The sequence below is a fragment of the Elephantulus edwardii genome, unplaced genomic scaffold (genome assembly GCF_000299155.1).
Source record: "Elephantulus edwardii isolate Elephantulus edwardi_28Jun2011 unplaced genomic scaffold, EleEdw1.0 scaffold00056, whole genome shotgun sequence".
In the NCBI taxonomy this organism is placed as follows: Eukaryota; Metazoa; Chordata; class Mammalia; order Macroscelidea; family Macroscelididae; genus Elephantulus; species Elephantulus edwardii.
Window position 1 is genome coordinate 18375573 of NW_006399806.1, and position 22517 is coordinate 18398089.

Sequence of the window (22517 nt, forward strand, 5' to 3'; positions counted from 1 at the left end):
TTCGCCATCTTTGCCACTAAGGAATATACAAATTAAATAATAATACAGAGAACTCTGCCCATCCAAGGAAGGAGATAGGATGGAAGAACCTGGACCTAAACTTCTTGTCTTCTTAATTCAGTTCAACAAGTACATAAGCACCTATTCTTTTTATGTTGCTATATTATTTTCCTAGAGATGCTATGTAGGACATTGATAGTATTCTTTAAGGAATTCTTTGTCTGAAATGAGTGAGAAGATAGCAATATATGTTACAGCATTTTAAAAATGGCTAATAAGAGGGAGTAAATCTTAAAAGGAGTAAGTTAAATTCAGATAAATTAAAAGTTTTATCAGGAGGGGTGGGGCAGGAGATAAAAAATTGGTATCTGAGATGAGTCTTAAAGAATAAGATTCAATTGAGATTAAAAGGAAGTCAGATTCTCAGAAAATCTTGTGTCAAATATATCAGAATTTCATAAAGCACAAAAAAAACCCTGCCATACTAAAACTGCTTAGTCCTTTTTTAATTTATAGGTCAGTCTAGCATTACCAATTTATTTTATTCTGGCATTAGATAAAAAGTGGAAAGAACCCTGAATAAGAGATATACTATTGTAAAGAAGACTGGGAGAGGGAAGGTAATTGTAAAACAATGAACAATTTGGGGTTTTTGTTGTTTGTTTGTTTTTTTTTAAAAAACCAACAAAAACAACTGGGGGAGAAGGGAGGAGTAGGGGGTAAAATGTGCAACAATGAATGAATGAAAATCTATTAAAATTAAAATCACAATTAAAATAAAATTTTCTTGTTGTTGTTGTTGTTATGTGCCGTCGAGTCACTTGCAATTCATAGCGACCCTATGTACAACAACCCTAAACTCTGCTCTGTCCTGTGCCAGTTGCACTGTCTCTGATACACCCATCCTGATTACTGCAGTCACTGAATCAGTCCACCTCATAGAGGGCCTTCCCCTCCTGCGCTGTTCCTCCACCCTCCCAAGCATGATGTCCCTCTCTAAGGACCAGTCCCTCCTTACAGCATATCTAAAGTATGTTAGATGGAGCCTCAGAATCCTTGCCTCCAAGGAGCCACCCGGTTTGACCCTTTCCAGGATGAATCTGGGTTTTTTTCCTAGCAGTCCATGGTACTCTCAATACTCTTCTCCAGCACCACAGCTCAAAGGCATCGATTCTATCCTCCTTAGTCACTGTCCAACTCTCTGATGCATAACAAGTGATAGCAAATACCTTGGCCTGTATGAAACGCACCTTAGTCTCCAGAAAGACACCATTGCTCTTCAGTACTTTGGAGAGGTCCCTAACAGCAGACTTTCCCATCACAATACATCTTATAATTTCCTGGCTACTGGTGTCAAGAGTGTTGACTGTGGAGCCAAGCATACTAAAGCTGTGAACAATCTCAATCTCTTCACCATCCATCCTGATCCTGCCAATTGGCCCAGTGGTGAGAATCTTTGTTTTCTTGACATTGAGCCTCAATCCATATTGCAGGCTGCAATCCTTGACCTTCTGCAGCAAGCACTTCATGTCCTCCTCAGTTTCATCAAGCAGGATTGTGTCATGTGCATAACACTGATTGTTGATAGATCTTCCACCAATCTTGACCCCACATTCCTCCTCATAGAGCCCAGCCTCCAGGATAATCTGTTCTGCATACAGATTGAAAAGGTATGGAGATAGGGCGCATCCCTGGCATACGTCCTTCCCAATTTTGAACCATGCAGTGTTCCCTTGCTCTGTTCTGACAACTGCGTCTTGGTCCAAGTATAGGTTTCTCATTAGCATGATCAAGTGTTCTGGGATTCCCGTTCTTCTCAGAGTCAGCCACAGTTTGTTATGATCCACACAGTCAAACGCCTTTGCATAATCAATGAAACACAGATACACATTCCTCTGGTATTTCCTGCTTTCAGCTAAGATCCATCTAACATTGGCTACAATATCCCTAGTACCACAACCCCTTCTAAACCCAGCCTGGGCTTCTGGAAGTTCTCTGCTGATATGCTGTTCCAGTCGTTTTTGGATAATCTTCTATAGAATCTTGCTTGCATGTGAAATCAATGAGATTGTTCTATAGTTTCCACACTCAGTTGGGTCACTGTTCTTGGGGATGGGAACAAATATGGATCTCTTCCAGTCAGTTGGCCAAGTGGTTGTTCTCCAGATTTCTTGGCACAACTTGGTGAGCACGTCCAGGGCAGCATCTGTTAGCATCTTTGTCTGCCAATTCCTTTCAATACAGTGACTCAGTATGTTCTTTCCATCTTCTTTTAAAACTTCCTGGATCATTTAATATTCTGCTTATCTCAAAAAAAATCCTGAAGGCTCGTGATTCAAGTCCATCACACAGTACGCTGGAGAAGGAGTGGCAATCTCCTGTGCCAGTCAGATCCGATTCGACAGCACCCAAGAAGTTTAAATAAATAAATAAAATGGACTTGGAAAGGGGTATATGTCTTTTGCTGATTCCCTTTAGAAATTACTGGACATGAATATGAGAAGAGAGTTTGGGGTGCTCTTTGGGGGATCTGTGATTTTTCTGCACACTCCATAGTCCTGTGAACATGGTGGTTGGTTACTTGACCACTCGGGCTTGAGTCACAGAGATGCTCATGTGATTTGAAAGTCTCAGGTTCTTGGCTTTCACCATTCAGGTCTTTTCTCACTAAGTGACCTTGGATACTAGTTACTATAATATTGTGAAGGTCAATTCATAGTTTAATCTTAGTTTAGGAAAAGTGACCATTTTTTTTAAATAGTCTCTTGGGCTTTTCTTCTAGGAATCATGAGAACATAATTTATATTCCAGGTAACAATTCAGATTTAAATTCGAGTTTACTGTAAAATTGTCCATCTTGGAATAATCTGTTTTAAAACCTGCTCTTTTCTTATTTATGGATAAAGAGCTTTTATAGTAGTATCTCTGCATTCCTTTCTACTTGTTCTTATCTTTGAAATATACACTGTCATCAATTTCTGCCAACCAAGGATTATACTTAAAATTATCTGTCAGGGATAAAAACATGGCATCAGCTTTATTTCATGGTATAGGGCCACCTGCCCATCACTGGCCTTCCTATAGTAGCTTCTGCCAGTTTACACGATCTGTAAACCAGTAGGAGAGTCAACATCTAAAATTGCAGCTTGTATTGATAATCATAATTGGCTTAATTTATCTACAACTTTTGTTGGAAACTTGTGTTTCATGTTTAAGATACTTTGTAGTATAGTTTTAAAAATACTGTTAAGACATTTAAGTGAACCATTTTCTGGAGATTTCTTTAAAATGATATTTAAAAAATTAGGGGATTAGTATCAGTATGCTCTATAGTCAAATTAATTTCTCCTTTGCTAGATGTTTTTGTATGTTACCGAGAGTTTTATTTTCATTGTACATGTCTCTCTATAAAGTTAATTATATGTTTTATTCTCAATATCCACTTACTAAGAGACATACATTAATGGCTTTTGCATTTCTAATGGATAGAATTTACTACTTTTTTGCTTTTCCATTTTCTAATGGAGTAAATGGAAATGATAGATTAAATATAATAATTTGCTTTAAGAGTATTTAGTATTTTCAAATGCAACAATTAATTCTGATAGTCAGCCTTTTATGGGATAAATAATTTTCTGATTATTTTTAAAGACTCATAATTTTAGGAGTTCCTCATTTCCAAGTATTTTAATTTTCTATTGAGATTAATTTATACAAAGTGCGCTATTGAATTGCTTGGCTGTTAAGTGACAAAAGAAGCAGTTTTCTAAATGTAATTAATCATTATCTTTTCAGTGTTTTCTTTTTCAGTAGGTAATTACTTAATAGGCATACTCTTTGCTGATGATTTTAAGTATAGTTTCTTTCAGCTATAGTGATGTATCTGAAAAAAGAAACATTCCTTAATCTAGTTATTTTTATATCACAAATTTTGTAATCACTTCGAATACATAGAATTGACATATAAAAAGTATGAGCTTCAGTTTTATTCTTTTATGCTTGAAATGATAGGACTTTGTGAAAACGATTTTAGTAAGTACTTTTGCTGTTGTCTAAGCTATTTTAAAGTAAGTAATGGTTAAATTTACTATTGTTTAAAGTTTCTTATATGTTTATTTGTCCCTTTTTATATTTTACACTAGAATCAACATTTTAGAGAATATTCTTTTTTTACAGTTAGTTATTTGAAAGCTGTCATCCAGTAAGACAGAAAAATTATATCTTCCAATTTTTCTGTAACTATAGCTAATTTGTTCATTTGGATCTTTTGTATTAATGTTCAAATGAATTTTCATTCCTATGAAGTTGCTTTGATACATGCTTATTCTATTTCTATTCAGTGGCAAACTTTTAATAATTTTATATTTTTCATAATCCCACTATTTGAAATCAAGGCTGAACAATGCTATGGAATAACTCTGTACCGTAAAACCTTAAGCAGTGATAAAAAATATTTTAGATTTGCCCTTAAAATGTACCTCATACAGTTGTGGTAGTGAGTTTTCTATTTTATTTTATGCTTGTTGTTGTTAAGTGTGATCAATTATGACTTGTAGTGACACAGTGAGCAATAGATCTGAACTCTGTCCTGTCCCTCACCACCTTCCTTATCATCTTGGACACACTGTTGCAGACACTCTATCAGCCCATCTTGTTGAGGGTCATTCTCTCATCTACTGAAGATTATATGGTCTTTTGAAGCATTATATTCATATCCAAGGAATAATCTCTCCTAACAATGTGCCCAAAGTATGTGCCCTCCAAGGAACGTTCTAGTTGAACTTTCTCCAAACCATATATGCTGGTTTTTTTGCAGTCCATGGGATATTCAACGCTCTTCTCCAGCACCACATCTCCAAGGCATTGATTCTTTTCCTGTCATTCTTCTTCATTTTCCAGGTATCAGATGTATACCAGGTTTTTGGAAAGACTATGGCTTGAATCAGTTCCACCTTAGTCTTTGAACTGACACCCTTATTCTTCAGGACTTTAGCGAGATCCCTGACAGCAGACTTTACTTTCCCCATACTATACTTCTCCGTATCTGCTGACTGCTGGTACCAAGGGTGTTGGATAGTTGACAGTTTCAGTCTTTGCTCATCAAGATGTTGCCTATTAGCCCAGCAGTGACAAATTTGTTTTCTTGTTGTTGAGATATAATCCATATTGAGGACTGTAGTTCTTGATCTGCAGCAAGTACCCCAACTCCTGCTTGCTTTCACCAAGCAAAGTTGTGTCATCTGCATAATGCAGGTTTCTAACGATCTTCCTCTGATCCTGATGCCAGGTTCTTCTTAAAGAATAAAGGCCAGTTTCTCTAATGATTTTCCAGAATACAAATTGAATAGGTGTGGAGAAAGAATACAGCCTTAGCGTACACCTTTCCAGATTTTAAAGCAAATAGTATTCTCTTGCTCTGTTTAGACAACAGCTTTTGATCTAGGTCTAGGTTTTGGATAAGCATAATTAAGTGCTCTGGAATTCCCATTCTTCTCATTGTTAGCCATAGTTTGTTATGATCCACACAGTCAAATGCCTTTGCATTCTGAATACAACATAAATAGGCATTCTTCTGTTATTCTTTGCTTTCAGCTAGGGTTCGTCTGACATTAGCAGTGATGCCATGGCTTCTTCTAAACCCAACCTGAACTTCTGACAGTTCTCTGTCAGTGTACTGTTCTAGTCGTTTTTGGATTATCTTCATCTATATTTTGCTTGCATGCAATACCAATGATATATTGTTCGATAATTTCCACATTCTATTGAATCATCTTTCTTGGGAATAGGAACAAATATGGGTCTGTTTCAGTCAGTTAGCCAGATAGCTATCTTCCATGTCCCCTGGTACAGACTGATGAGCATGTCCAGGGTGGTATCTGTTAGTTGAAACATGTCAATTGGTATCCCAATGATTCCTGGAGAGTTGGTTTTTTGCCAGTACCTTTAAATGGAGTTAGAACTTCTTCCCTCAAAACCATCTTGTATGTATAGTACTTCTTGAATTTTTTCAGTGTCAACCAATTCTATTTTTGTAGAGGGACTCCAAGTATTCCCCCCATTTTCATTTGTTTCTTCCTGGATCATTCAAGGTTTTCCCCATAGCATCAGTAATACCACTTAAGGCTTAAATTTGTTTTTCCGTTTTTCGACTTGAGAACTGCTAAGAGATTTCTTTCTTTTCTATCCTCTAACTCCAGCACTCTGCACAGTCCATTGCAATACTTGGCTTTGTCTTCTCAATTTGTCTTTTGAAATCTGTTCATCTCTTTTACTTCAGCATATCTTCCCTTTGTTTTTGCTTCTCGACACATTAGAGCATTTTTCAGAGTCTCTTCTGACATCTATTTTGGTCTTTTACCCCCCTCTTCTGTTTGTCTAGTAACTTTTAAAATTCAAATAACCACATATTGTCATACAGAAAAGAAAATATGGCAGTATTATTAAAATTAATATATCTGCAGGTTATTTGCACTTATGATATCAATCAACTATTGGAGTTTTCTATTAAAGTAACATCTGTTGAGAAAAATATCCCTATTTTACTTAGTATGTTTCTAGAAGTAGAGAGATAAGAGAGCCCAGGTGGTGCACTGGGTAGGTGTTTGACAGCTAACGGAAAAGTCAATGAATTGAACACACCAGTCTCTTCAGGGAAGGAAGATGAGGCAATCTTCCAGAAAGATCTCCAGCTTTGTAATCCCTGCAGGGCATGTCTATCCTGTAGAGTTGCTATGAATCAGGATCAATAGCAAAATTTGGGGGTTTGGAGTTTGTTTTACACATACGCACATGTAGATACACACTTACTTTAGAGGAAGATGATAAACTAAAAATACTTTCTTTTATATTAAGTTTTGCATTCTTTAACATTATTACATTTTTTTATTTCCCCCAAATTCTGGGAAGCAGTAAGGCCTAGAATGGAAATTAGTTTCAGTTTAGAAAGCAAGTTATTCCTCATATAAGAGAAATTCTTACAGTTGAGAATGTATTGGGTGCCCTCAAGCTGACTGTGACTCACAGTGACCCTATAAGCAGTGGATCTGAACTTTGTCTACCTCATCATCTCTGACATACTTGAGCCCATTGTTAGAGTTACTGTCAATCAGTCTTCCTCTCTTTCTCTGACCCTCTACCTTTTCCAGAAATTTGTCCATTTCCAAAGACTCTCCACTCTACAGCATGGCCAGAGTACATGAGACCAAGTTTCCCCATCCTTGCCTCCAAGGAGCACTTTCTCTAAGATACATTTGTTCCTTTGGCACACCATGGGATGTTCAGCATTCTTCTCCAGCATCACAACTTAAAGGCTTTGATTCTTTTCTCATTCTTAGTCACTATCTAACTTTCCAATGGATAGCAAGTAACTGAGAAGACTACTAATATTTAAACTGACACCGTTGTTCCTTAGTACCTTGGAGAGGTCCTTGACAGCAGATTTTCCAGGTGCAGCACATCTTTTTTATTTTTTCGTGTGCTGATACCTAGAATGTTGATTGTGGATCCAAGCAAGATGCTATCATTGACAACATCAGTTGACTTAGAAGCCCTGAGTAAAGTTGGGAAAGGCTACAAGTAGCAATTCTAGGACTTTGGCAAAAGCAGGCTCCTAGAATGAGGCTAAGATTATTCTGAGATTCTCAGATTAGTTCTTAAAACATTGATTTTTTTTTCAATTTGTTCATGTTATATCAAAATGATATTGTAAGAAGTTTAAAATACCCCAAAACTTGACGGGAGTATAGAGAAGAGCCAGCTAACAGCTAGCTATAAGTTTTTTCGAGGTATGTTATTCTTGTTGATTGCCATTGAGTTGAGCATGACTTATAGTGACCCTATGAACAAAAGGCCTGAAACCTTTCTATAACTGTCGTCATTTATCAAAGTTGGAAACAACCTAAATGCCCATCAACAAACGAATGGGTAGAGAAGCTGTGGTATATTCGCACAATGGAATATTATGCTGCATTGAAAAACAAGGAACTCATGCAATATTATTCAAAATGGGTGACCCTGGAGGACATTATGCTGAGTGAGGTATCTCAGTCACAAAGGGACAAGTGCTATATGGTGCCACTGTTGTAGAATGAGGCTTACATCAGGGTGGGGGTAAGACTGAGAAAAACTGGATGAAATATGTTTACAGCATTGAAGTCTATGGGGGAGAGAATAGTTTGAAATTATTATATTTTAGGGCATTACGTTTATCCTAAGAGTACAGGAGGGTTGCAGAGTGGATTATATTTGGGGTTGGGGGTGTGGTTGGGGGATGTGCAGGGGGGATTGTGTACCAGTGAGGGAGTGTTTCTTTTGCTTTTCAAGGAGAGGAACAAACGGGGGGGGTGGTGAGGTGGGCAGGGAGAAGGGTGAAACAATGAATGAATAGAATTCCAAAATTTCTGTAGATGTTCATTGAAATGAAAAATAAATACATACATAAATAAAATTTTAAAAAAGAAAGAATTAATAAACACTGTGTTTCATTCATGTACATTGTGCTTCACACATTCCTTATTGACATTGTGTTTCATGTGATCATTTTCTTATACTGTGTTTTATAAAATTAAACACCGTTGGTCTTGAAAAAAAAATTCATAGTTTCCAGAGGCATGTTGTTTAGGAAGTGGACAACAGAGCTAGCTATAAACTTTGTGGAAGTATAGAGAAGAGCTAACTGACAGCTATTATAAACTTTCTGGTGGTCAGTTGAGTGGCTTGCCCATTTTCATGTGGAACTCTCTTATTTTCTTTCTAATTTGCCATTCCCTCAACAAATACAGTAGCTGTAAGAAATTTTGGTAGAATTATACCAGTATAAAGAAGAGGAAAACCAGGGAAGAGAACTGTCTCTTGAGAGAATGAGTGTTTATGAAGACAGAAGTGGAAAAAATGTCTAATGAAGGTGTAAGTGTGGTGGGAGGCATCAGTGGATTGGGATGGCTCAGGGTGAAGCAGAGCACTGCACAGACAAGAGCACCTGATTTGTGCAAGTTTCTGAGAAGTCTAGGTCCCACATAGGGAGCATGTCCACTAAGGTCTGCAGAGTATGCTTAAGTAAAAGTTCTTGATAGTTTCCTAGTGAGCAGAAATTGGGCAGAGTTTCTTGGAAGTTCCTGAATTGCCTCTATTGAAATTCACTCATAGCTTGGTTAAAGGCCTATTTTACAATTAGAAATTCTTGGTTCTAGGATTAAGTAAGTATGGTTATCAAAACAGGTAACTCTACAGAGCTGTTCTTAAACTTTCAGAAAACACACCAAACTATTTGAAGATAGAATTGTTAAACCTCAAATGAAATGCCTCAAGTAGCACTCCCCAGTAGAATTTTCTTCAGTAGCACCTAGAAATGTCTGCATGGTCCATTATGGTTTGCTCCACCGCTTGTGGCTTTTAAGCTCTTAAGAAGTGACAACTTCTAACAGAAGGACACTTTTAGGCTTATTTACTTTTAATTAAATGTAACCACATGTGAGTGATGGGCTACCATATCAAGTGGCTCAGCCTTGAGTTAATTACAGTATGAAGGAAATGGGGACTTGTTTCTTGGGCATTTTGGATTTGAACAAGAGCTGAGGGAAAGATACTATAATTTGACCAGAACTCCAGCTTGTGGTTTTAAAATGAATCCTTTGAACAGAGTACTACCTACCTCTTTTGTGTTTGATCTTGTGATCTTTAAAAACATTTAGACATAGAAAGTAGATGGAAAAGTAACATTCAGAGTAAAATGTGTTTAAAGAACTATTTATAAACTGCCTTGGTCATTTAAAAAGTTTTTCTTTTCATCTTAATATAAACAGAGAAAGAAACTATTCAGGCAATAGCAGAGTCCTTACCAGAAAAGACTTTCTTCACCCAGCAGCAGGGCCTGGCTGATGTTTTCCATAGCATCGTCATCGTAAAAGTGTGGCTGAGGAAGGCAGGCTTCATAATGCAGGATCTCTCCTCGGGCTTTGTCTTCCCTTTACATGAATGTGTAGACAGCTTTCTCGGATCAGGCCATGTACTTCCTCTTGGTTATCACAGTAGCTTTCCAGATGGTTTTTCTCCCTCACTATATTATTAGAAACAGGTATCTGACCCACATCTCTGATTAAGAACATTGTTAAGGGGTGATAAGCAAATGAAAATTTTTGAAAAATTTTAAGATTCTATTTCTCACTTTTAAAATTAGTGCATAAAATAGATTCTTTTTTTTATGTGATGAAAAGAAAATTAGTAAAAATATGTTGTAAGAACCAACTTTGGGGAATCTTTTTAAAAATGTTATTGTTGTATGTGATCAAACTGGACCCAACTCACAGCTGGCCCTCCAGTGGGTTTTCAGAGGCTGTTAGTTACACTGGAGGAGACTGTCCTCCTGCAGAGCAGCTGGTAAGTTCAAACTTCCTTCCTCCGATTTGGCAGCAGAACTCCTTACCCGTTAGGCCACTTGAGCTCCCTTTTATAAAAATACTAATCATATTATGAATAATATTAACCATATTATTAAAATTTTACATAATTTACATATTCAGCAATAAAATATTGTTAAAATGGTGTCTTCTCACACACTTTGTATGTAAGTCTCTTGTTATACCTATCATGTGCTGAAATTATAAGCATTTGTATCTGTCTGATCCTTGTTCTTGTCCCCACTGTTCCTGGTTTTTTAAATGGCATAGAGTAATTTCTAACTCATAGCTATGCCTTGTCCAACAAGAGGAAGTACTGTCCGATCCTGTGCCATCCGCCCAGTCACTCTTGTGATTTGAGCCTAGAGTTGGACCCCTGTGTCAGTTTTTCGGTTGAGGGATGACTTCTTTTTCACTGACCCTCTATTTTTCCTAGCATGGCTTCTTCCAGGGCCTGGTCGCTTCTGAGAACATGCCCAGAGTAGCTAAGATGAAGTCTCCCTACCCTTGCTTCCAAGTTCTGGCTATACTTCTAAGACATGTTTGTTAGTTCCTTTTGGCAGTCCATGGTATATGCAATCTTCTTTGTCAACACTACAATTCAGAGGCATCAATTTACTTTTGTGTAATTCTAGGACATAATCCTGAGAGAGACTCTTAACTGACTCCATTAGTTATTCTCAACATTTATTTTTGGAAGAAGTTTTAACTGTGGGCTGCTGATTAGCAGCTATATTGACTGGTTGAGACTTGATTTAATTAGCATTGTTCAGGAGAAAAGATCAGGTTGAATAGCTTTTTACATCTTTAGGTACAGAGTCACCTAGAGCTACTTCTTCAACTTGGAAATTTCATTAGGAGACTTTTGTAGCAACCAAAATTTAATTTGATGTTCTCCAGTAGATGGATTTTTTTTTTTGGTTTGGTTTTATTTTTCCATTTTCCTACTCAATCCTTATATCCCATGACATAGTCCACATTTTTATTTTATACCTTTGGGGGATCCTTTTTTTGGAATGTTAGATAGTTACTTTTATTAAAGAAAATGAAGTAACCATTTCCTCCACCATCTACTTGGCTAGGAATGGTTTGAAAGCATGAGATATCTCTGACTATTCCTGCTCTTAAACACGCCTATAGAGAAAGAAGCTATCCCATCATCAGAATTTTCCTGGCTATAAATAATCACACTTAAATGAAGCCATTAAAATATTCCATAAAAAATTTTAACAAAAAACCTTGATAACCTAAAAGAAACTATATTGGCACTCAAGTGAAGCATTGCTACTCCACCAGTTTTTATACTAATAGAATGTTATTATGTGCCATTGAGTTACCTGTGACTCATAGCGACCCTGTAAACATTAGCTCTGAAATGTACTGTATCCTGAGCCAATCTCATCATCTCCAACAGACCTAATCTCATTTCTCCAGTCACAGAGTCAATCCATCTCATCATGGGTCTTCTTCTCCTATGCTGTCTGTCCCTCTACCCTTCCAAGCATGATGTCCTTCTTCAAGGACTGGTCCTTGCTGGCCACGTGCCCAAAATATGTGAGATGGAGCTTCAAAATCCTAGCCTGCAGGGAGCTTCCTGGCAGACCTGTTTTTTTTCTCCTGGCAGAACACAGTATATTCAACACTCTTCTGAAGCACAACAACTCAAAGGCATCAATCCTTCTTCTATCATCTTTAGTTTTTGTCTAGCTCTCAGATGCATAGCAAATAATTGCAAAGACCATGGCTTGAATCAGGCATGCCTTAGTCTACATACTAATGTTACTGCTCTTCAGTACTCTAGAGAAGTCCCTGACAGCAGACTTTCCCAATGCATTTCGCCTTTTGATTTCCTGACCACTGATGCCAAGAATATTGATTGTGCTTTGTAAATAAATCAGAATTTAAAAAAAAAAAGAATACTGGTTGTGGAGCCAAGAAAGCTGAAGTTATCAAAAATCTCAATCTCTTCTCCATCTATCATGATGCTGCCAATTGGGCCAGTGGTGAGAATCTTTGTTTTCTTGATGTTGAGCTTCAATCCATATTGAAGACTGTAGTCCTTGACCTTTTATAGCAAACACCTCATGTCATCTTTAGTTTCAGCAAGCAAAATTATGTCATCTGTATAACACAGGTTGTTGATGAGTCTTCCTCCAGTCCTGAAGCCTCATTTCTCCTCATAAAGTGCAGCGTCCTGAAGGATCTGTTCTGCATATAGATTGAAAAGAAATGGAGGTAGATCGCATCCTTGATGCACACCTTTCCTGATCATGAGCCAATACAGGGTTTCCCTGCTCTGTTCTGACTACTGCTTCCTTGTCCAAGTATAGGTTTCGCATGACCTCAACTAAATGTTCTGAGATTCCCACTCTTCTCAAGGTTAGTCATAGTAGCAAGTAGAAAAAAAATTACCATATTTTCCATTGTCTAAATTAGGATGATAGAAAAAGGATCAATGCCTTCAAATTGGCAAAAGACAGCAAGACCAAAAAAAAAAAAAAAGACAGCAAGACCCTCCATGAGTTGGGTTGACACAGTGACTGCAGTAATGGGAGCAAATACATCAGAGACAATGAGAACAGCACAGGACTGGACAGGTTTCAGATCTGCTGTTCATAGGGTTGCTGTGAGTCATATTTGATGGCATTTAACAACAAGAAGATTAGGATGAAGAAGAATCAATTACTTTGAATGTAGTATTGGAAAAGACTACTGACTTATTCTGAACTGCCATAAGAGCAAGTCTGTCTTGGGGCAAGTGCAATCAAAGCGATACACTCAGAGGCAAAGGTAGTAATACTTTGTCTTGCATACTTTGGGCATGTTGTCAGGAGTGATTAATCCTTGGAAAAAGATAATCATGCTGGGAAAGGTGGAGGATCAGAGAAAAAGATGATCCTCACCAAGATAGCTTGATACAGACTGTAACAGTGGGCTTGAGCGTGTCAGAAATTGTGAGGATGTTGCATAGTAGGACAAGGTTCAGATCTATTGTTCAGAGGGTTGCTATGAATTGTAGTTGATTTGATGGCAACTAACAACAATTAAATTAATCTCCTTTTCTCCAACTTTTATATTTTCCTAAACTTTCAAAACTTTATCTTAAATATACTTACTGCTGTTTTTTCCCAAAAGGGGTAAAAAAAAACACATATGTCATGTAAGCTCTTTTAGGGATTACTCTTCTTTAGCTTTAACCTGTTAGTTAACTTCCAAATTAATGTCTGTGTATTAACCTTCTCTTAGAAATTACTTAATTATGGAAGTTAGTGGTTTCAGTCATGTTGAATGTAGGAGGAAAACTATGAAGTTGTATAACATGACTGGGAGAAATGACACTTTGGGGAACATACAGAAACATTTCAGGTAATAGAGTGTGATCAAGAACTAGTAGTGATAAAGGGAAAAGATGAAGATACACTGAAGGTATTTAAAAAAAATGGGCCCCAGAAATTGATGGTATACCAGTTGGCATGTTTCAACAAACCAGCCCTAGACATGCTCACCAAGCTATGCCAGAAAATCTGGAGGACAGCTGTTTGTCCAGCTGATTGGAAGAGATCCATATTTGTTCCCATTTAGAAAAAAAAAATCCAGCAGAATTTGGAAATTACCAAATAATATCATTACTATAATATGCAAGTGAAGTCTTGCTGAAGATCATTTAAAAACAGCAAGAATAGTACATCAACAGAGAACTGCCAGAAATTCAGGCTGCATTTAGAAGAAGCTGTGGCACAAGAGATATTATTGCTGATGTCAAATGGATCTTGGCTGACAGCAGAGACTACCAGAAGGATATCAATTTATGTTTTATTGACTCTGATTTATTGAATTTGTCTGATATTTTGGCTAACATGGAAAAGAATGAGAATCACAGACACTATTGTTCTCATGCAAAACCTCTACCTAGACCATGAATCTGTGGCATAAAACAGAGCAAGAAAACACTGCATGGAAAATCAGGAAAGAGATGCATCAGGGCTGTGTAATTTTTCTAAACCTATTCAGTCTGTGTGCAGAGAACAAATCATTTGAGAACCTAGACAGTATGAAGAATTTGGCATCAGAATCAAAGGAAGACTCATCAGTAATCTGCATTATGCAGATGATATAACCTTGCTTGCTGAAAGTGAGAAAAACTTGAAATGCCTGCTGCAGAAAGCCTTCAATATGGATTACATCTTGACATCAGGATAACAAAAATCCTTACTACCCAGCCAATAGGCAACATCATGATAAATAGAGAAGAGATATAAATAGTCTATGCTTTCATCTTGATTGGATACATAATCAACACCAGCAGCCAGAAAATAAAAAGAAACGTACCATTGGGGATATCTGCTGTAAGGGGTCTCTCCTAAGAGCTGAAGAGCAAAAATGTCATTTTGAATACTAAGGGGCACTGGACACAAACCCTGATATTTTCAGCTACTTGCTATGTGTCTGAAAGTTGGACAGTAAATATGGATGGCAGAAGAGGAATCATTGTCTTTGAGTTGTGGTGTATTGCTGAATATCCCATGAACTGTCAAAAGGACAAACAAGTATGCTTTGTATAAGGTGCAGCCAGTGTGGGCATGAAAGGGCCAGTCTTTGGAAAAGGATATAAGCTTGGAAAGGTGAAGGGTCAGCAAAGGAGGGTAAGACCCTCACCTAGATAGCTTGACTCAGTGACTGTAATGGTGGGCTTGAGTATGTCATAGATGATGAGGATGGCACAGGATAGGGTAGCGTTCAGATCCTTCATTCACAGGGTCACTACTAGTTGTAGTTGACTCGATGACCCTTAACAACAGCTCTCACTCCAGCACTGTGGTAGGAGCTTGGAAGGCATTTGACTATTAGTCCACCCATGCAGTTGTCCTGTGGACTCTCCAAGACCCAGCACTTTCTCTGTCCCATTGCCTGAGAGTTACAACTGAGAGCTGACCATCCATTGGGCTTTCAAGTTTATCGTTGGCACAGGAGGAGATTGCCCATCTCACTTCCTCAGAGCCGCCAGTTTCACAGATTGTTTATTTCAGCACATTAGCATAAGTATCTATCAGTTTAACTTTTCTTAGAATTAATGCATAAAATATTTCTTTTACAAACAGGATAAAAGAATCAGAGTATCTCAACCTATGACACGAGGACCAAGTGCCTTTATTCCAGAGAAGGAAGTAAGTTCTTCTGCCTTAAAACAAACAGATCATGATAAAGAATTACTTAAAGAATATATCTATTTTTAATTTAGAAGGAGAAAACTCTCTTGTTCTTGAATTTGTTATATGTTAGAAAACCACAGAGGTATTTTCTTGTCAACTTCCTTTAGAACTTTGAGTGTTTAATGATCTGTCTTACTGATTGAAAGCTAGGTAATACCATAAGATTTAAAATATATAAATTTAGCCACCTTTGATTTTAGTCATAACTTCTTGAACAAAGCTGCTGAAAGTAGTAAAATTTAGTGTCAACCTAAAGGTTTCTGAGTTTTTAAATGGCCAGTTCTTATGGCTATTTTAAGCTAAATATGTGCTGAGAAAAGATATTTTGAAATAAAAACATTTCTCAACTAAGCCTGCTGCATAAGACATGCCATTACATCACTAGGAGTTACTCCTGCCCCATGGCTCTCAGGTTTAGATTTGACAGCATGTTACAGGATCTCCAGTATAATCTGGTACCCTTTTGTTGGGGTGGGGAATCAACATAGTAAATGAAAGGAAGCAAAACCAAAACTCACTGCTATTTAGCCATTTCTGACTCATAACTACCCTTTAGGACAGAGCAGAACTTCCCCATGGGATTTCCAAGGCTATCAAGCTTTATGGAAGCTGGTGGTCATATCTTTGTCCCTCAAAGCAGCTGATGAGTACTACCAATCTTTGGGTTAGCAGCCCAGCACTGAACTGCTGCTCCATCATAGCTCCTAAATGCACAAAAGGGAGATGTAAAATGACACACAGGAGTATGTAGACATTGAAAGGTTTATGCCTGATCTTTGACACTGTATCTCTATGAAGGCACACAGCAGTATAGGACCTTTTAGATTCCTAAGAGCCTCTCAGATAGGTTTGGTTTGAACTAAAGTAGAGATTCAGGGAGCTGTTCATTCATCTTGAAGAGCATTTTCATGTGCAAAATTATCATTTGTCTTAAAGGAACAAGATCATCCCTCTATTTTTCTGAAGTTAACAAACACATATTAATGGAGTGCCTGTTACATGCCAAGCATAAAAGAAGGGACCAGTAGGGTTAGAACAAGGCATGTCAGATCATTTCTAGAGTCAGTACTTCCTTCATCTTCACACCACATTTTTGGTGACCTTACCTCTTACATGAAAGTGTAGACAAATCTAGTTTAGTGATATTGTTTCTAGATCTCATGAAAAACAACCTATCTCAGGGTGTATACCCTTTAGAGAAACTATTTGGTTTATTCCTGTTTCTCTCATGTAACGAGGCACTGGTCTTATTGGAGTGGTTACCTAATACATCTGTAAAAACGCCAAAATACAGTTAGTTTCACGACACGTATTTGGCAATAATCTGGTTTGCAGCTATGAGTTGGTTCCACCTTGTCAACACATAACATTATCTAGTTTGCAGGATCCGTCACTATTAGATCATAAGATTTTACCAATGTATTTTTCTAAGGGAGCTCCTGTGGCCTAATGGTAAGGAGTTGTGCTGCCAACCAGAAAAACATGTGGTTCACATCCACCAGCAGCTCCACAGGCGAAAGGTGGGGAGTCTGCTCCCACGTGATTCACAGCATCTTAAAACTGGCTGGAGTGTCAACTCTGGACTTGCTTGCATACAACAACTGTATTCTAGGCATCTAATGGGGGAAAGTTCTACTAATGAAAGCAAGACAAAAACCATATTCTCCCCTAGCTATATTTAGTTCCAGTAGATCTTACATTTTTAACTACTATCTTGGTCAATATAATAGACAGAAAAGGAGGAAATAAGCAACTTAAATATTTGCTTGGTTTTGTAATGAGCTGAAGTAAAATATGGAACTATTCAACTCATTCCCATTAATTCCCAGAGTTGGGTCTTTGTTCAAGGTGTTAATAAACTCTTAACACCTTCAGAGCCAATTTTTGGTGTTGATGTCCACAAAATGTCATTGTGCATGACACTATATATGAATAATCTGATTTTGAGAAAATGCTTTTTATTTCCTCGGATGGAGGTTATCCTTTTTAATAACTTACCTTGTTTCTGGTAATTAATATGATAAGCTCAAAATAAGAATGACAATATTCTTTTGTCCTTATTAATTTTTCAATTAACACTTTTCTACAGATTATCCTACTTCGTTCATCCCTAGCAAAATATCAGAAAGATTTTTCTTCCCCTTAATGTTGAGTGATAAAACAAAGAATCATACTGAAAATATTTTTCTAAAAATAATGTGATTAATTGTCTTCATAAACTGTTAAGATAAAATTGAATCTGCTACTGGTGTTGCCTCCCCAGAAATTACTGTGACAGTGGCCAGGCAAGTCAGTCCTGAAAATCTGCCTATCTGCCTGTGTGTCTGTCAAAAAAGCCTGTGTCTCCAATTTCATGGCTATGTACAATGTTTGATAATTTGGCATTTGTTGTTTAATAAATTGTAGTATCAGAGCCAAAAATGAATGCTGTTTTCTTTTTTATTGCTGTCTCTGATATGTTGTTGTTGTTGTTGTTGATTTCCTTCGAGTCAAGCATGACTCATAGCAACCCTAAGAACAGAAGGCCTGAAGCCACTCTACAACTATCAACATTTATCAAAGTGCATAGAGTTTCTGGAGCCATGTTTAGGAAGTGGATGTCCTCCAAGTTTCCAAGTTTCTAATATGAGCAACTGCATAATTTCAGTGCCTGTTAATGTCAAAAGAACATCCATTTGCTTCAATAGTGGCATAAATTATGTAAACTAAGGATGTGTTTACTACTCCAGAATAATTTTGGTTTATGTTCCTTGGTTTTAAGGTTGTCCAGGCAAACACAGTAGATGAACGTACTAACTTTCTTGTAGAAGAATACTCTACTTCCGGTCGTCTGGACAACATTACCCAGGTCATGAGTTTGCACACTCAGTACCTGGAGTCATTTTTAAGGAGCCAGTTTTACATGTTGCGCATGGATGGTCCCCTTCCTCTACCTTACAGGCACTATATTGCAATCATGGTGGGTACTTGTTTTTCACTTTTTCCTGTGTTTTCTCTTTTCCTGCCAGAGAGAGAGAGAGAGAGAGAGAGAGAGAGTGTGTGTGTGTGTGTGTGTGTGTAAAAGTTAGTAGAGCAGAGTTTAATCTTATGGAAGTGAGAGTTGAAGGAGGTTATGCCTTTTTCCCTGCCATTCTCCTGGAATACATATTGCTGTAAGCCGCTTGATGTACTGAATGTTTTCCATTCCATGTTTATTAAATACATTTTCCGTATTTAATCTTTTATGATGGAAGCTGTTTGTAGGCTCCAAAATAATATCCCACAAGTGTTTTTTTTTACTTTTGATGTCTTGTTTTTATTATTAATAAAAAAAACAGTTTGGTTGTGATATTTTACTTAGTCATACAGTACATGAAGAATATCACTAATTTGGCCAAATAAGAGGAAAATATCAGTCAGCACCAATGGAGAATCTGGATAAGAGAAGAATTCTTAAATGAAAATTCTTCTGAGAATAGTGCTTTTATAAACAAGTTAACTAGTGTTATTTTTGAAAGGAGAGAATTATAAATTGAGACAATATAAAGTAAGAATTAGGGAAGAAGAAACAGTGCTCCTTTTGGGCTGTTACTGGAGAAAAAGACAAGAGAGAACATGATGAAAGTGTTGTATACTTAGAGAGGTTAGAGAAGTAGACAAACGGGTGGCCCAGAGTTAGAGAGTTAGCTTTTATCAGTTTGACTTCTCTTTTTATGCTCTCACTGATTGAAATGTTATATAAAAGTGGTCTTAATAACATCATGTGTTTTACTGAATGATAGAGTTGACTAAGACCATAATTTTATTTGATGCGAATAAGCCTGAAAGAAGACTTAGAATGACCATAAACTAAAAAAGAAACAAGACATAACAAACAGGAAGAATAAAATAATACTATTTCAGTGAGATGCAGGCTTGACAAAAGGAGAGTTAAATATGACTATGCATGAGTTTACCAAATTGTTAGTACCCAGGCCTATTCTGACTGCACAGGAGGGATGAGTCAGTGAGGTTCCATTTCAGTTTAATAAGGTATAACTGGAATCACAGTTGCCTTAAAATAAAGTGAAGAAGAAAGTATTCAAACTAGCTCAACTTCTGTATTGGTGGAATGCAAGTCATTGAGCCTTTATGGTGCTTTAAGCAGCATAGATACCATTCACCATAATGAAAAAGGTACTTGAACTCTGGGTTGACCTACACCAAATTCAATGTGAAAGGCAATTAGCTGCAACTAGACTTTTTGCTTATGCACATTGTAACTGAATTGGCTATAAACATTATTAATGCAATATATATTATTTGTTTAGAAACAAATGGCTTAAGGCTATACCATGATTGTTTTTATCAACAAATTCATTTTCTGTGTCTTTTAGGCTGCAGCTAGACATCAGTGTTCTTACTTAATAAACATGCATGTGGATGAATTTTTAAAGACCGGAGGTATGGCTGAGTGGTTGAATGGTTTGGAATATGTACCACAAAGACTGAAAAACCTTAATGAAATAAATAAGCTGCTAGCACACCGGCCTTGGCTGATCACAAAAGAGCACATTCAGGTACTGAGTGTTTGAGTTTGTTATGTTAAAAAATCAAAGGAAGTTTACCAATTATTCTAGCAGAGTTAATTATTTAGTTAAGTATTTTGCTTCAGACTTATGTTTAAAGCTTTGCTTATTAAGAACTTGAAAAATAACAAAATAGTGTATTAATATGTGTAGAAAAGATAAATTTAAAAAGTCAAGAGGTTTAATTTCAATGTAAAATGATTTGTTCTCTTTAATCAGTAATTAGCTTGGGCAAGTGCTTTGGTAAGCAATGAGGAGAAGAACTGATTTCTCTTTTCAAGTTGTTGGTGTTAGGTGCCTTAGAGTCAAGTGGAGCTCATAGCAGCCCTATGAACAATAGATCTAGACCCTGTCCTATCCTGTGCTAAAGAAAGTGCACTAGTGTAATGGAATGTCTAGGTTCCAGTCTCTCTCACAAGTTTGTGATCTCTAGTAAGTAAACTTCTGTAGATCCCTATCCTTAACTGTGAAATGAAGGTAATTTAATTAAGAGAACTCTAAACTCTTCTCTAGCTTTGGGGCCTAGAGGGTAAGGCGTTATGCTGCCACCTCAGATACAAGTGGTTCAAATCCACCGGTTGCCATGCAGGGGGAAATGGGCAAACTCGTTCTATATGATTTGCAGCCTCTGGAAAATCCCCTGGAGAGTCAGCTGTGAGTCAGTTCCAACTCAATGGCACACAACAACAACAAACTCTTTTCTCATTCTAACATTTCATAGTTTTAAGATTCTCAGAAAATGATTGTGCAAATAATAACTATGCTAGAAATTAGGAGGCTGGGTAGTGTCCACATTGCAGTGAGTACTAACCACACGGTACCTCCAAAGAAGACAGCCTGATGACCTGTTATGAGAGAAGATTTAGCCAAGAAAACCCTGCAAGGCAGTCCGCTCCATAACACGCGTGGTCACCCGAGTCCACACAACATGATCTAAGTTATTATCAGTTGAAGACTTTCGTATTTAAAATAATATGCCTTTAATACATTGACATGTCCTTTTAAAAAAAATCTCCTTACGAGACTACATATTTGTTAGTTATATTCTCAGTTATTTAATGAAATCTTAATTTTTATAAATCTCTGTAACTTCCCAAATATTTTCTAAATCTCTAATTCTTATTATCTGACTAGAAATCTATCCATCCTAGTACTACCTTGAGGATTACGTGTGGTCCAGCAATCTTACTATTAAATAAAAGAATCTGAATCAACTCTTATTTTTATGTTGATTCTTTTGTGTCAGAAACCTTGGTATGTCTAGAATGCTGAAGATCCTGTCCTTGGATTCCTAGGAGCATAGTAAGAGGAAAAGTAGGTGGTAAAAACAACAAGCACAGCCCAGTATTCCTATAAGAGTTGTATGAGTAGGGAAAATGGAATTATAGAGTTGTCAGTGAGAGTAAAAGAGAAACTTCCATGAAAAAGTTTGAGCTATGTCTTGAAGGTTAGTGAGAGTTTACAAATGCAGGTGGGCTTCCAGACAGTGAAAAGAGTATGCAACACTATGTTATTCTCAAAGAGTGGCTAACAGCTTTGTGTTACTGAAGTACTGGAATGTTTAGGTAAGGTAGGAATGGGAAGTGGATAGAATTCAGATAGTTTTGTATTACCTACATGCAGTCAAGGTGCATTAATAATAATGGATGACTGATATGCAGAAGTTGGGAACAGAGAAGAAGAATCAGTAAATGGAAAACATGGACTTGGAGACAGAAATGAAGCTGGAGATAGAATGATAAAATGTTATACAATCAACAATTTATTCATTGCAAATACTTTTAATAAGAAGCATAAATGCAGGCTATACACATGGATTTCACCTGATGGGATGCACAGGAATCAGATCGATTACATCTGTGGAAGGAATTACTGGAGAAGCTGAATATCAGCTGTGAAAACTAAGCCAGGTGCTGAGTGTGGAACAGACCACTAACTACTCATATGCAAATTCAAGCTAAAGCTAAGGAAAATTAAATTCACAGGAACCAAAATTTTATCTTGAGTTTATCCCACTTGAATTTCATAACCATCTTAGGAACAGTTTTAAGGCCTTGAACACTAATGAGCGAAGACCAGATGAGGTGTAGGAGGATACAAGAACATCATCCAGGAAGAATATAGGGAGTCAATACAAAGAGAAGAAAGAAAAGATCAAGATGGATGTTAGAAAGAACTCTGAATATTGCACTAGAGGGCCAGGAAGCCAAAGCAAAGGGGGAAAATTAAGGAGCTGAACAGAAGATTTCAAAGGGCATCAAGGGAAGACAAAATAATATAATGAAATGTGCACAGAGCTGGAGTTAGAAAATCAGAGGGGCTGAACTTGTTCAGCATGTCTTTTTTTTTAATTAAATTTTATTAGT

At 37.1% G+C, this 22517-nt stretch overlaps 1 protein-coding gene across 3 annotated transcripts in view; it reads left to right on the forward strand.

Annotated features, from left to right (window-relative positions):
• The window catches only part of SESN3 (sestrin 3), a 79765-nt gene that overhangs the window by 42784 nt on the left and 14464 nt on the right, over nt 1–22517 (forward strand). The window contains exons 2-4 of one of the 3 annotated variants that reach the window (XM_006887335.1): nt 15494–15559; nt 18366–18563; nt 19960–20142. In XM_006887335.1, coding sequence (XP_006887397.1) covers nt 15494–15559; nt 18366–18563; nt 19960–20142 — 447 coding nt within the window. Of the gene's footprint in view, nt 1–15493; nt 15560–18365; nt 18564–19959; nt 20143–22517 lie in introns of those variants that run through there. The other 2 variants (XM_006887336.1, XM_006887337.1) reach the window with 2 other exon arrangements.